This window comes from Oncorhynchus mykiss, chromosome 13 (genome assembly GCF_057628025.1).
Source record: "Oncorhynchus mykiss isolate SJ-2025 chromosome 13, ASM5762802v1, whole genome shotgun sequence".
Classification (NCBI taxonomy): Eukaryota; Metazoa; Chordata; class Actinopteri; order Salmoniformes; family Salmonidae; genus Oncorhynchus; species Oncorhynchus mykiss.
This window is the reverse complement of record NC_143034.1, coordinates 10867886-10883733: the sequence shown is the minus strand read 5'-3', so window position 1 is coordinate 10883733 and position 15848 is coordinate 10867886. Positions and strand designations below refer to the sequence as shown.

The 15848-nt window shown below is 42.2% G+C and overlaps 1 protein-coding gene across 2 annotated transcripts in view; it reads left to right on the top strand.

Annotated features, from left to right (window-relative positions):
- The window catches only part of LOC110495032 (myosin heavy chain, fast skeletal muscle), a 125358-nt gene that overhangs the window by 100147 nt on the left and 9363 nt on the right, over positions 1–15848 (top strand). Inside the window, exons 1-21 of one of the 2 annotated variants that reach the window (XM_036948818.2) lie at positions 5133–5216; positions 5749–5794; positions 5928–6155; positions 6487–6633; positions 6821–6977; positions 8362–8389; positions 8630–8738; positions 8903–8995; positions 9170–9230; positions 9376–9474; positions 9808–9911; positions 10365–10503; positions 10733–10851; positions 11017–11166; positions 11261–11431; positions 11639–11942; positions 12301–12365; positions 12459–12546; positions 12663–12780; positions 15022–15145; positions 15571–15707. In XM_036948818.2, the coding sequence (XP_036804713.2) occupies positions 5940–6155; positions 6487–6633; positions 6821–6977; positions 8362–8389; positions 8630–8738; positions 8903–8995; positions 9170–9230; positions 9376–9474; positions 9808–9911; positions 10365–10503; positions 10733–10851; positions 11017–11166; positions 11261–11431; positions 11639–11942; positions 12301–12365; positions 12459–12546; positions 12663–12780; positions 15022–15145; positions 15571–15707 (2429 nt within the window). In that variant the 5' untranslated portion in view covers positions 5133–5216; positions 5749–5794; positions 5928–5939. Of the gene's footprint in view, positions 1–5132; positions 5217–5748; positions 5795–5927; positions 6156–6486; positions 6634–6820; positions 6978–8361; positions 8390–8629; positions 8739–8902; positions 8996–9169; positions 9231–9375; positions 9475–9807; positions 9912–10364; positions 10504–10732; positions 10852–11016; positions 11167–11260; positions 11432–11638; positions 11943–12300; positions 12366–12458; positions 12547–12662; positions 12781–15021; positions 15146–15570; positions 15708–15848 lie in introns of those variants that run through there. The other variant, XM_090195001.1, reaches the window with a different exon arrangement.

Sequence of the window (15848 nt, the reverse complement as noted above, 5' to 3'; positions counted from 1 at the left end):
TCTACTTTCCGGCTACCCGGATAAAGCACTAAATAAACTTCAGTTAGTGCTAAATACGGCTGCTAGAATCCTGACTAGAACCAAAAAATGTGATCATATTACTCCAGTGCTAGCCTCCCTACACAGGCTTCCTGTCAAGGCAAGGGCTGATTTCAAGGTTTTACTGCTAACCTACAAAGCATTACATGGGCTTGCTCCTACCTATCTCTCTGATTTGGTCCTGCCATACATACCTACACGTACGCTACGGTCACAAGACGCAGGCCTCCTAATTGTCCCTAGAATTTCTAAGCAAACAGCTGAAGGCAGGGCTTTCTCCTATAGAGCTCAATTTTTATGGAATGGTCTGCCTACCCATGTGAGAGACGCAAACTCGGTCTCAACCTTTAAGTCTTTACTGAAGACTCATCTCTTCAGTGGGTCATATGATTGAGTGTAGTCTGGCCCAGGAGTGTGAAGGTGAACGGAAAGGCTTTGGAGCAACGAACCGCCCTTGCAGTCTCTGCCTGGCCGGTTCCCCTCTTTCCACTGGGATTCTCTGCCTCTAACCCTATTACAGGGGCTGAGTCACTGGCTTACTGGTGCTCTTTCATGCCGTCCCTAGGAGGGGTGCGTCACTTGAGTGGGTTGAGTCACTGATGTGATCTTCCTGTCTGGGTTGGCGCCCCCCTTGGGTTGTGCCGTGGCGGAGATCTTTGTGGGCTATACTCGGCCTTGTCTCAGGATGGTAAGTTGGTGGTTGAATATATCCCTCTAGTGGTGTGGGGGCTGTGGTTTGGCAAAGTGGGTGGGGTTATATCCTTCCTGTTTGTCCCTGTCCGGGGGTATCATCGGATGGGGCCACAGTGTCTCCTGACCCCTCCTGTCTCAGCCTCCAGTATTTATGCTGTAGTAGTTTATGTGTTGGGGGGCTAGGGTCAGTTTGTTTTATCTGGAGTACTTCTCCTGTCTTGTCCGGTGTCCTGTGTGAATTTAAGTATGCTCTCTCTAATTCTCTCTTTCTCTCTTTCTTTCTCTCTCTCGGAGGACCTGAGCCCTCGGACCATGCCTCAGGACTACCTGGCATGATGACTCCTTGCTGTCCCCAGTCCACCTGGCCGTGCTGCTGTTCCAGTTTCAACTGTTCTGCCTGACCAGAGCCCTAGGACCATTCTTCAGGACTACCTGGCGCGATGACTCCTTGCTGTCCTCAGTCCACCTGGCCGTGCTGCTGCTCCAGTTTCAACTGTTCTGCATGCGGCTATGGAACCCTGACCTGTTCACCGGACGTGCTACTCTTAATGATCGGCTATTGAAAGCCAACTGACATTTACTCCTGAGGTGCTGACCTGTTGCACCCTCGACAACTACTGTGATTATTATTATTTGACCATGCTGGTCATTTATGAACATTTGAACATCTTGGCCATGTTCTGTTATAATCTCCACCCGGCACAGCCAGAAGAGGACTGGCCACCCCTCATAGCCTGGTTCCTCTCTAGGTTTCTTCCTATGTTTTGTCCTTTCTAGGGAGTTTTTCCTAGCCCCCGTGCTTCTACACCTGCATTGCTTGTTGTTTGGGGTTTTAGGCTGGGTTTCTGTACAGCACTTTGAGATATCAGCTGATGTACAAAGGGCTATATAAATAAATGTGATTTGATTTGATTTTGTTCCTAACTTATTACGTTCTAGAACTGTAGAGTATTTCATATCTGTATCTACTCACGGTTTAATAACTGCCCTCTCTGATATCTGTGTTAGAATAGGCAGTCTTTTATCTTAAATTCCTTTCTTAGATGGCCTCTTGTATTCCTATCTTTACACTGTATAAATAAGTGCTCCACTCTGCACATTACAGACCACAGGTCCCTTAACTCATCATTCCAATACGGCTTGTTGTTCAGCTTGTAAACCTTCCTGACTTGGGGGTGTATTCTCTATTCACATCATTTTTGACCATTTCAGAATATAGGATACAACAAAATGTTTCATACCCCACGTCTAAATCAAGTTGTGTTTCTCTACACTGTCTTCTGATGAGTTCTCTCAGTGTTCTGCCATTTCAGGACAGAGGAAATCATTAGGCACATTTATTTTCTTGCATTTAGGCCCTTTGCAGGATATGTATATTTTGCCCTGAGTGATGCTCTGTGGTCTCTCAGAAACTTCATGGCAAACAGAAAAGGTCATAAATAAAGGTCATCATTGAAGCCAGCTCAGCTGCTAAGCGGTTAACTTCAGAGTGTAATAAACGTTTGAGGCAGTTATATCGCTGTCAGCAATATGAGTGGAAAAGATTGTTGAAATACTGTACTGGTGATATGTGTCATAAGAATCCTACTGGACCGTTTTAGCCAACTGAAATGTGAGACAAATAAAAGTGCCTCCAGCATCTTCAATAGGAACATGGGTCCCAATAAAACATTGAGCCCCTTATGGGTTGTGAAACTTGGAATGAAAACGTTTTATTTCACCTCATTTTAACATGTCGTCATAAAGAGAACATGTTCAACTTAATAAAACACATGTTTCCCATCTCAAGAGGTTCAACTTAATAAAACACATGTTTCCCATCTCAAGAGGTTCAACTTAATAAAACACATGTTTAACCATCTCAAGAGGTTCAACTTAATAAAACACATGTTTAACCATCTCAAGAGGTTCAACTAAATAAATACTATAGTCAGAGACTCTTAAATAAGGTAACAGGGTGGATCCTAACAAGGTGGAGGTTTTCATCTGAAATCAGACATGAATCCCCTTGTGACAAGCTTGCTGTGTGCAACAGGGAAGAGCAATTGAATGCAAGCTTCACAAAAAAAATGTGTTTATTGTTGAAACATTTCTAGCCTGTCTATCTAAGGGTAACGGGGTTGACGTGTTTATGCTCGATGCATTCCGTTTTCCACCACAAAACACCAGAACATGGCCAAAAAAGAGGAGAACCAGCTCACCTGCTTTTACACACAGATGTCACTATTAGATGTTCAATGTTTGTTTTGAAAAGAATAACAGATTCATCATATTAAAATATTCAATTCAAATTTTCTTCCAAAATGTATTTGTCAAAGCAACAAAGCAACTAGCAATGATACAATTATGTTGAAAACTTGGGAGACATGTTGGGGTTAAGGAGGTTAAATTCTTCCTAGAAGTCACAGAGGGTCCACACAGGGACATTCCTAAATGCATTTTGGGGTTAAGGAGGTTAAATTCTTCCTAGAAGTCACAGAGGGTCCACACAGGGACATTCCTAAATGCATTTTGCCACTTTAGCAAGTCTTTATTTATATTAGAAATCAGAGCATTTCATTTAATATAACAGGCTTTTATAAAGCAATATTGGTGTTCAATTTCTTCTTAAAATGTCAAAGGGATGCTAAAGTGATTCATATCGACTATCAAACTCTAGATAAATACACTACACGGCCAAAAGTATGTGGACACCTGCTCGTCGACCATCTCATTCCAAAATCATCAGCATTAAAATGGAGTTGGTCTCCCCTTTGCTGCTATAACAGCCTCCACTCTTCTGAGAAGGAGTTCCACTAGATGTTGGAACATTGCTGCGGGGACTTGAAGTTGGGAGATTAGCCCTGGCTTACAGTCGGTGTACCAATTCATCCCTAATGTGTTCGATGGGGTTGACGTCAGGGCTCTGTGCAGGCCAGTCAAGTTCTTCCACACCCATCTCAACAATCAACTTCTGTATGGACCTTGCTTTGGGCACGGGGTCATTGTCATACTGAAACAGGAAAGGGCATTCCCCAAACTGTTGCCACACCCCGAACCATGAAAAAGAGCCCCAGACCATTATTCCTCCTCCACCAAACTTTACAGTTGGCACTATGCATTCAGGCAGGTAGCGTTCTCCTGGACTCCTCCAAATCCAGATTTGTCCATCAGACTGACAGATGGTGACGTGTGATTCAACACTCCAGAAAACGCTTTTCCTCCAATGGCGACAATCTTTCCACCACTCCAGCCGATGCTTGGCATTGTGCATGGTGACCTTAGGCTTGTGTACCATGGAAACCCATTTCATGACCTCCTGAAAAACAGTTATTGTGCTGACGTTGCTTCCAGATGCAGATTGGAACTCGGTAGTGAGTGTTGCACCCGAGGACAGACTATTTTTATGCGGTTCAGCACTCAGCCATCTCGTTCTGTGAGCTTGTGTGGCCTACCACTTTGCGGCTGAGCCGTTGTTGCTCCTAGACGTTTCCAATTCACAATAACTGCACTTGTTGACCCGGGGCAGCTCTAGCAGGGGAGAAACTTTATGAACAGACTTGTTGGAAAGGTGGCATCCTATGATGGCTCTTCAGTAAGGCCATTCTACTGCCAATGTTTGTCTATGGAGATTGCATGGCTGTGTTCTCCTGTCAGCATTGGATGTGGCTGAAGCAGCCGAATGCATTCGTTTGAAAGGATGTCCACATACTTGTATGTATATACAAGGTATAACTTAACTACAAATTAGATTTAACCGTTTTATAAGTTGTTACTGAAAGCCTAAATGTTTTTGTTCAGATGTGTTTACAAGCTAAACAATATAAATAATAGGTGAACATATATATAAAGTTGTTGATGAGGATTAATGCCACTAAAATGGAACTAAATCAGGTCAGATTAGACTTAATGAAAACTATTTTAGTTGTAGTGGGGCAACATGGACTCACTCCATTACAGTATATGAGGTTCAGTAGCAGTAACATGGACTCAGTCCATTACAGTATATGAGGTTCAGTAGAAGCAACATGGACTCAGTCCATTACAGTACATGAGGTTCAGTAGAAGTAACATGGACTCAGTCCATTACAGTATATGAGGTTCAGTAGAAGTAACATTGACTCACTCCATTACAGTATATGAGGTTCAGTAGAAGTAACGTGGACTCAGTCCATGACAGTATATGAGGTTCAATAGAAGTAACATTAGGATGAATTAAACTTTTGATATTGTCATAATTATTAGTAATGACATCTATAATTTACGTAAATTCAGTGAAATTCAATTCAGAGACAAATATGACATTAAAAAGTAATGTAATGGGAGTGTGGTGCTCCTGGAAGTGGGAGGTGCTAGTGAGACACAGAAATAAACAGCTCTCTCATCCAATTCATGTCCTTTCCCAGAGTGGTCCATAATTAACTTTTGCTTGGTTGGCACTTCCAACCAGATATAAGGAGTCTGAGGCCCCAGCATCCATAAGTCAGATACCTTCTTCCTCTGTGGTAAGACCTCTACACCTCCTTAGATGTTTACATGTATCTCATTTTTGTACTCAGCATCTGACAGGTGGCTAACTGCACTGTTTCAATTGACTTCAATTGAATATGCAAACAAGTAGAATTTATTACAAAAAATATGTATTTCTTTATTTTGTGTTTTACTTCAAATCTGAGACTTTCATTTACAGTCAGAAGTGGTGCTCCTGCACTTGAAAGGGTGTTCTAGAATGTAACTGGGTTTTATGGGAATTTATTTGAATTCCTGACAGAATGTGTAGTAAATTGAGTTGGTGTTATAGAATGTAACTGGGTTTCAGGGGAATTTATTTGAATTCCTGACAGAATGTGTAGTAAATTGAGTTGGTGTTCTAGAATGTAACTGAGTTTTATGGGAATTTATTTGAATTCCTGACAGAATGTGTGGTAAAGTGAGTTGTCACTGAATAATTAAATTGTAATTAAATTGGACATGGCTGTAATGCCCCTTCGGGGCTAAATTACTTGTGTGTTTTCACAACACTCTAATGTGTCACAGGGTCCTCCAAGAAGTACACATTCATCTGTAGGAGGGGAAAAAGAAGGTGAGACATGGTTTGACTCTTCACATAAAAAGTGATGAGATTATTCTGTTAGAGATACTACTCACCTAACTCTGTTGACTGGGGAGGAAGCACCACAGAGTCAATCATGTTTCTTGTTTTATCTCTTTCCTAGTTATCCGTCACCATGAGTACGGACGCTGAGATGCAAATCTACGGCAAGGCTGCCATATACCTCCGTAAGCCTGAGAGGGAAAGGATTGAGGCACAAGCCGCACCCTTTGATTCAAAGAACGCCTGCTATGTGACAGACAAGGTGGAGCTGTACCTTAAGGGTCTGATCACTGCCAGGGCTGAAGGGAAGTGTACTGTAACAGTTACCAAACCTGACGGTAGTAAGGAGGTAAGCCTGATCTGAAAACTATTCAAAGTCAAGTTTGTGCAATTACTCTAATTCTCTAATTAAGTAAATATACACATTGGCATTTGCATTTTTGCAAGCAGAATATAACCTTCAAAAACATCATTTTTATCGCTGCTATTAAAAAATGACATGGATTGTTTTTCGTTGACTAGTCAACAATCACCAGATATGTGTCAGTGGGTGATAACAAATGAGTTGGATTAAATGTGTATATGCATTTCTTTACGATTAAACTTCTATTTAATGAACAAAAAACATTCAGTCATGTCCAGTTTGATCTGTGTGTAATCTAGATTTCTGACTGTTTCAGGAAGGAAAAGAGTTCAAAGATGCAGACATCTATGAGATGAACCCCCCTAAGTATGACAAGATTGAGGACATGGCCATGATGACCTACCTGAATGAAGCCTCTGTGTTGTATAACCTCAAAGAGCGTTATGCAGCATGGATGATCTATGTAAGAAACCTGCACATACAAATACAAACACACACATGAAGATAATAAATACACACATACATGAATGGTAGAAACCAAAACATATCAATACAGTAGACCAAAGTACACCCACATCCTCACATAAATCCAGGTAAAAGTCCATATGACTTTGTTAATCCTCTAATTTAATTTAATCACTTTCATCCAGACCTACTCTGGGCTCTTCTGTGCCACGGTGAACCCCTACAAGTGGCTCCCTGTGTACGATGAAGAGGTTGTCAACGCCTACAGAGGGAAGAAGAGAGTAGAGGCTCCACCCCATATCTTCTCCGTCTCTGACAACGCCTTTCAGTTCATGATGATTGGTACGAGCTCTCATGGATGGATGGATGGATGGATGGATGGATGGATGGATGGATGGATGGATGGATGGATGGATGGATGGATGGATGGTTGTGATGGATGGATAGATGGATGGATGGTTGTGATGGATGGATGGATGGTTGTGATGGATGGATGGATGGATGGTTGTGATGGATGGATGGATGGTTGGGATGGATGGATAGATGGTTGTGATGGATGGATGGATGGTTGTGATGGATGGATGGATGGATGGTTGTGATGGATGGATGGATGGTTGTGATGGATGGATAGATGGTTGTGATGGATGGATGGATGGTTGTGATGGATGGATGGATGGTTGTGATGGATGGATGGATGGTTGTGATGGATGGATGGATGGTTGTGATGGATGGATAGATGGTTGTGATGGATGGATAGATAGTTGTGATGGATGGATGGATAGTTGTGATGGATGGATGGATGGTTGTGATGGATGGATAGATAGTTGTGATGGATGGATGGATGGTTGTGATGGATGGATAGATGGTTGTGATGGATGGATGGATGGTTGTGATGGATGGATGGATGGTTGTGATGGATGGATGGATGGTTGTGATGGATGGATGGATGGTTGTGATGGATGGATGGATGGTTGTGATGGATGGATAGATGGTTGTGATGGATGGATAGATAGTTGTGATGGATGGATGGATAGTTGTGATGGATGGATGGATGGTTGTGATGGATGGATAGATAGTTGTGATGGATGGATGGATGGTTGTGATGGATGGATAGATGGTTGTGATGGATGGATGGATGGTTGTGATGGATGGATGGATGGTTGTGATGGATGGATGGATGGATGGATGGTTGTGATGGATGGATGGTTGTGATGGATGGATAGATAGTTGTGATGGATGGATGGATGGTTGTGATGGATGGATAGATGGTTGTGATGGATGGATGGATGGTTGTGATGGATGGATGGATGGATGGATGGTTGTGATGGATGGATGGTTGTGATGGATGGATGGATTGATGGTTGTGATGGATGGATAGATGGTTGTGATGGATGGATGGATGGTTGTGATGGATGGATGGATGGTTGTGATGGATGGATGGATGGTTGTGATGGATGGATAGATAGTTGTGATAAGTCTATATGGATCTTAAAGTCCATAAGTGCTGATGGATGGATGCATCAATGGAAGTTAAAATATACTTCAGGCTTCAACAGTTTTCTAACAGTTGGCTGGGAATATCTGATTTTCACAACGCTTTCACTACAATGTCTGATTCACTTGAATGGAACGTTTTCCTAAAAACATTTTTTGACGATGCTATGAATTAAATCATGCCCCTATAATGTGTTTTGAGTATGATAAGCAATGTGTTTTTTGGTTCCAGATAAGGAGAACCAGTCCATCCTGATTACGTAAGTTGTTTACTAAAATGTCACTTGAGAAAGTGTTTCCATTGTAATAAGTTGGGTCACTTGGTGTGATGAAATACGTGACATTATGGAGAGATTAGAGCATTAGGCTCTGTGTAATAACGAGTCAATGAGTGGAAATATTTGTAACTACGTTGTAATGTTAATGCTATTTCTTAGTGAAAGCACATTTTTATCTCAAACATGTAACTAAACCCCCTCTTTCTCTGTCATATAAACCAGTGGAGAATCCGGTGCAGGAAAGACTGTCAACACCAAGCGTGTCATCCAGTACTTTGCCACCATTGCAGTGTCTGGTGGCAAGAAGGAAGCAGACCCCAACAAAATGCAGGTAAGTTGGTCTTATGTTTGCCTTTTATTCACATTTCAGTTTGGTTGGTTGTGTAAAAAAATCCAGTGGTGAATCATGTTTCAAGAAATTTGTTCAAGCAATCGAGCGAAAACAAACTTGAACACTTTTCCAGTTTCTGAGCAACTTGTGTTTGTCTCAATCAGGGGTCTCTTGAGGATCAGATCATTGCAGCTAACCCTCTGCTGGAGTCTTACGGTAATGCCAAGACAGTGAGGAACGACAACTCGTCTCGCTTTGTAAGTATGAAGGGCATACTGTGGAAGTTACCTTATATTGGAAAAATATATTTCAGTAGTTCCCTTTTGTTAAATCAATAGATGTCCAACAAACTGTAAAGATTAAAGGGTTTATCAAAGTAAAATGTTAGAATTATTTGTTGACCTATTTCTAACCCCCATGCTCTACTACAGGGTAAATTCATCAGGATTCACTTCCAAGCTGGTAAACTGGCTAAAGCTGATATTGAGACCTGTGAGTTGGTTTGATTGTTTCTCAATGCTTTCCTAAATTCAAATACTTATTGGGGGAGATTATATCATTAAATGTTCTCATGTCAAATCTCATGTTCTCTCTCCCTTTCTCACTCTCCTTGTGTCACTAAAACTCTCTCTCTCAGACCTGCTGGAGAAGTCCAGAGTGTCCTTCCAGCTGCCCGATGAGAGAGGCTACCACATCTTCTTCCAGATGATGACAGGCCACAAACCTGAGATAGTTGGTACGACAAAGTAGAGGTTCAGGGGAAATTATTCCCACCCCCATCTGTGGAACTTGTTAAAAATATTCATAGTCCACACTAATAATACTATTACAATGATTACATCCAAGGTAACAAGACATCTAGACATGGGACAGGTCTCTGGGAAATATCTATCAAGTAATGCACTGTGATGCACTAGTCCACAAGTGTCAGTCTCCTCTTTATGCTATTCATTATATACTACATGTATCATTGAGTCCATCTATTGAGTCAAGGAGGGAGAGATACTGTAAAGTAGGAGAGCAGAATTCTAAGAGATTTAACTGACAAGCTGTTCTCCGTTGTCCACAGAAATGACGCTCATCACCACCAACCCCTACGACTTCCCCATGTGTAGTCAGGGTCAGATCACTGTGGCCAGCATCAATGACAATGAAGAGCTGGATGCCACAGATGTGAGTCAAACAAAGGGTTAACCAAACTCTAGATATAGAATGGGTAGGACCACCATACACACTGAATGCTCTGTGAAATTAAAAGTTGGTAGCAGCTGAGAATGTATGATTTTTTATTTACAATTTAGTCATTTAGGAGACTCCATTAATCCAGAGCGACTTACTGTAAGTGAGTGCATACATATTCATACTGGTCCCTCATGGGATTTGAACACACAACCCTGGGGTAGCAAGTGTCCTGCTCTACCAAACGAGATACACGGGACAATTTACTTGTGTTAGTTAGGCATGTGCCTCAAGCAACTCTTCATTACTTCACTTTTGTGTTTCCAGTGTGTTGGCCAAGAGTCAAATCTATTCATCCCATTGGTTCTGGAGTGAGCCCAGAACTGTAGTGTAACTGAGCAAACAACTGTTCAGTTAATCTCTGTTGTACTTCCTCTTTAATGCCAGGATGCCATTACCATCCTGGGCTTCACTAATGAAGAGAAGATTGGCATCTACAAGCTGACAGGAGCTGTAGTGCACCATGGAAACTTGAAATTCAAGCAGAAGCAGCGTGAGGAGCAGGCCGAGCCAGACGGCACAGAGGGTGAGTCCCACTCATAGATATACAATATGTAGAGCATTAGTCCCATTCCCCAACATAGAAATAGAACACCTAAGACAGACAGTGCCACATGAAAGTCAGGCAGGAGATCATTTTTGGAGACCAAAATACTACATTCGGATATGATTGTGCCAAACTATTTTTGTCAGTATGACATCATAAACAATTGATCTTGTGTCCCTGAGTCTGTTGTTGTTGGTTCTCTCTCCAGTGGCTGATAAAATTGCCTACCTGCTGGGCCTGAACTCAGCTGAGATGTTGAAGGCTCTGTGCTACCCCAGAGTGAAGGTCGGCAACGAGTATGTGACCAAGGGACAGACTGTGGCTCAGGTAAGGCGGCCAAACACAGAATCTACCATTTTCTGAGAACAGGGATTTTCGTGGGGATGAGTGCTATACTTTTTTTGAATAGTGATGTTTTTCCCAAGCTTGTATCACCTTATCACTGGACATGGTCAATATCTCATGTATTCATTTGAGGTATTATCTTTGCAGGTTAATAACTCAGTCAGTGCTCTGGCCAAGTCCATCTATGAGAGGATGTTCTTGTGGATGGTCATCCGTATCAATGAGATGTTGGACACCAAGAATCCAAGGCAGTTCTATATCGGTGTGCTTGACATTGCCGGGTTTGAGATCTTTGATGTGAGTATGAGACCAAAACAAGACAATTCGTTCTGATTGAGATGGATTACAGTCTTGTATGATGAAATGATCCCTTTTAAAATTCCATCAACAGTATAACAGCATGGAGCAGCTGTGCATCAACTTCACCAATGAGAAACTGCAACAGTTTTTCAACCACACCATGTTCGTCCTGGAGCAAGAGGAGTACAAGAAGGAGGGAATCGTCTGGGCCTTCATTGACTTCGGCATGGACTTGGCTGCCTGCATTGAGCTTATTGAGAAGGTAAGATGTCTGTGAGGATTATAATGGACCGTAACAGCAAAGCTCATATGGAGCGCTGTGTGAGACATTATCAGCATCTGACTGTTGAGATCTCAATATGTTTCCTATTATGTGCCTCTAAATGAATATAATCCCATAACAGCATGTTTACTAATGTGATCCTAAATGGAAATATCACTAATTTGATATACATCTCTTTTCGTAAAGCCATTGGGCATCTTCTCCATCCTTGAAGAGGAGTGCATGTTCCCCAAGTCTTCAGACACTACCTTCAAGGACAAGCTGTACTCCCAGCATCTTGGCAAAACAAAGTCGTTTGAGAAGCCCAAGCCTGCCAAAGGCAAGCAAGAGGCCCACTTCTCCCTGGTGCACTACGCCGGCACTGTGGACTACAACATCACTGGGTGGCTGGAGAAGAACAAGGACCCCCTGAACGACTCAGTTTGTCAACTGTACGGGAAGTCAGGAGTCAAAATTTTGGCTGCCCTGTATCCCCCTCCCCCTCCTGAGGGTAAGACTGGCATCACGTCACAATATTTAACTAAATACTAGTTATAACTCAGACCCAAATGTTCTTTAAAGTCTTTCAATGTATTACAATTTCTCAGGGTTTATCACCTGGTTGATTTACTCATACACTCGGTTAATTTAACCAAAGAATAGATGTTATTTTAAACAATCTCATTGGCAGCATTTGCCTCCAGATAAGTGTGAAGTTAACCAGAGATTCTCTGGTTTATAATTAGTGTGTTTGCTGAAGACAAGACCACTCTAGATTTCTTACATACTCTTTTTATTATTCTATTTATTCCACCCGCTCTAGGAAATGTACTTTTCTAGTTATCTTTTACTTTCCCCCATTTAAACAGATAAAGCCAAGAAAGGAGGCAAGAAGAAGGGTGGTTCCATGCAGACTGTGTCTTCCCAGTTCAGGGTGAGCTTTTGAAATGTGCATATTCAGTCCTTCAAAAGGTGCATTGATTATCATAAATGATGTCTGAGAAAATGGTTTGTAACCCTCTTACAGGAGAACTTACATAAGCTGATGACCAACTTGAGGAGCACTCATCCTCACTTTGTGCGCTGCCTGATCCCCAACGAGTCAAAGACTCCAGGTACAAGAAATATTGAGTTAAATATGTCATCTTATCAGTACAGTATCAGTAACCTTAACGATCCCAATCTATAACCTGTTTATGAGTGTTAAAAGAGACTTGTTTTGTTTTACCAGGTCTGATGGAGAACTTCCTGGTTATCCACCAGCTCAGGTGTAATGGTGTACTGGAGGGTATCAGGATCTGCAGAAAGGGCTTCCCCAGCAGAATCCTCTATGCTGACTTCAAACAGAGGTACACGTACACAAACACACACACACACACACACACACACACACACACACACACACACACACACACACACACACACACACACACACACACACACAGAGAGAGAGAGAGAGAGAGAGAGAGAGAGAGAGAGAGAGAGAGAAATTATTGGCACTCTTGATAAAGATGAGCAGAACAGACTGAATCAAATAACACTGATGCTGAGCTATATTGTACGGTCAAACATTTGTGACAATTTTATTATTTCATACTCAGAGAAAGACATTTTGTTTAACAACTCTTAGTTTAATTCAACATAGGGTTCATCATGATTGGCACCTCTGTTTTCAATATGAGTATAATGGCACTGAGTCTTTTTCTAGAATGTTGTATGAATTTGTAGATCACATTGGGAGGGATCTTGGACCCTCCTTCCAGAATCCTTCCAGATCCTTGATACACAGGCAGTTTGAAAAGCCAAGGCTAGCTTTTTCAAGCAGAAATTTGCTTCCTGCAACACTAACTCAAAAAAGTTCTGGGACACTGTAAAGTCCATGGAAAATAAGAACCCCTCCTCCCAGCTGCCCACTGCACTAAAGATAGGAAACACTGTCACCACTGATAAATCCACGATAATTGAGAATTCCAATAAGCATTTTTCTACAGCTGGCCATGCTTTCCACCTGGCTACACCGATCAACATCACTGCACCCCCCACAGCAACTCACCCAAGCCTTCCCCATTTCTCCTTCTCCCAAATCCAGTCAGCTGATGTTCTGAAAGAGCTGAAAAATCTGGACCCCTACACATCAGCCGGGCTAGACAATCTGGACCCTTTCTTTCTAAAATGATCTGCCAAAATTGTTGCCACCCCTATTACTAGCCTGTTCAACCTCTCTTTCGGGTCGTCTGAGATTCCCAAAGATTGGAAAGCAGGTGCGGTCATCCCCCTCTTCAAAGGGGGGGACACTCTTGACCCAAACTGCTACAGACGTCTATCTATCATTTCCTGCCTTTCTAAGGTCTTCGAAAGCCAAGTCAACAAACAGATTACTGACCATTTAGAATCTCACCATACCCTCTCTGCTATGCAATCTGGTTTCAGAGCTGGTCATGGGTGCACCTCAGCCACGCTCAAGGTCCTAAACTATATCTTAACCGCCATCGATAAGAAACATTACTGTGTAGCCGCATTCATTGATCTGGCCAAGGTTTTCGACTCTGTCAATCACCACATTCTCATCGGCAGAATCGACAGCCTTGGTTTCTCAAATGATTGCCTCACCTGGTTCACCAACTACTTCTCTGATAGAGTTCAGTGTGTCAAATCGGAGGGTCTGCTGTCTGGACCTCTGGCAGTCTCTATGGGGGTGCCACAGGGTTCAATTCTTGGACCGACTCTCTTCTCTGTATACATCAATGATGTCGCTCTTGCTGCTGGTGAGTCTCTGATCCACCTCTACGCAGACGACACCATTCTGTATACTTCTGGCCCTTCTTTGGACACTGTGTTAACAACCCCCCAGGCAAGCTTCAATGCCATACAACTCTCCTTCCGTGGCCTCCAATTGCTCTTAAATACAAGTAAAACTAAATGCATGCTCTTCAACCGATCACTGCCTGCACCTGCCCGCCTGTCCAACATTACTGCTCTGGACGGCACTGACTTAGAATACGTGGACAACTACAAATACCTAGGTGTCTGGTTAGACTGAAAACTCTCCTTCCAGACCCACATCAAACATCTCCAATCCAAAGTTAAATCTAGAATTGGCTTCCTATTTCGCAACAAAGCATCCTTCACTCATGCTGCCAAACATACCCTTGTAAAACTGACCATCCTTCCAATCCTCGACTTTGGCGATGTCATTTACAAAATAGCCTCCAATACCCTACTCAACAAATTGGATGCAGTCTATCACAGTGCCATCCATTTTGTCACCAAAGCCCCATATACTACCCACCATTGCGACCTGTACGCTCTCGTTGGCTGGCCCTCGCTTCATACTCGTCGCCAAACCCACTGGCTCCATGAGCCAACATAAAAACTCCACCACCATATTTTACAGTAGGTATGGGTTTATTTCCTTCATACACATATTTCTTTCGAAGCCAAAAAGCACTTTTACAATATAGCTCAGTATTTGAATTATTGTATTATTGTACAGTCTATTTTGCTCATCTTTATCAATCATTATGAACCTCACTGTATAACCAACCAACTAATTACAACTTGGCATATTTTAAAACTGTCCTCTCATTCAGGTACAAAGTACTGAATGCCAGTGTCATCCCTGAGGGCCAGTTCATGGACAACAAGAAGGCTTCTGAGAAGCTGCTTGGGTCCATTGATGTGAATCACGAGGATTACAAGTTTGGACACACCAAGGTCAGTCAAAAACCCCCAGAAAAATCTGACAACAAAACACAACTTCAATGATAATTTAAACCTTTACCATATAAAATCTCTCCAGGTGATCTATCCATCCTTTTGTTCTTTCTTCTTCATTTAACTAATGGAAAAGGTGGAAAAACATTGTAGTGTTTTTTTCCCAGTCCTTCATCACAAGTATAGAAGAGAAACTAGTCATTATCATGTACATTGTGTTAGAGTGGTATGGCTGCAGTTATCTGCATCTGTGTACATTATTAATATACAACTGTACTAACAACTTAGAAACAACCTGTCACATGGTTTGGTTGCAACTATTGCAAAGTTAATGTTGTTTAAATCAATCTAGTGGTGTTGTTCCCCTCTTTTGATTCAACCCTTTCTATCTGTGGTTCCATTGACCATGTTAACCTGTGTCTCAGGTGTTCTTCAAAGCCGGTCTGCTGGGTGTCCTGGAGGAGATGAGAGATGAGAAGCTGGCTGCTCTAGTCGGCATGGTCCAGGCTCTCAGCCGTGGATTCCTCATGAGGAGAGAGTTCACCAAGATGATGGAGAGGAGGTGAGGAATAGTAGACATCTTGGCAAAGCTTTCTGTCAACCACCTGTATCTAATGCATTATGATTACATACTATATATGCTGTGAGTTGTTCAGAATGAGAAAGTACATCTTATAATGGTCTACTAAAACTTTTGGGTTAA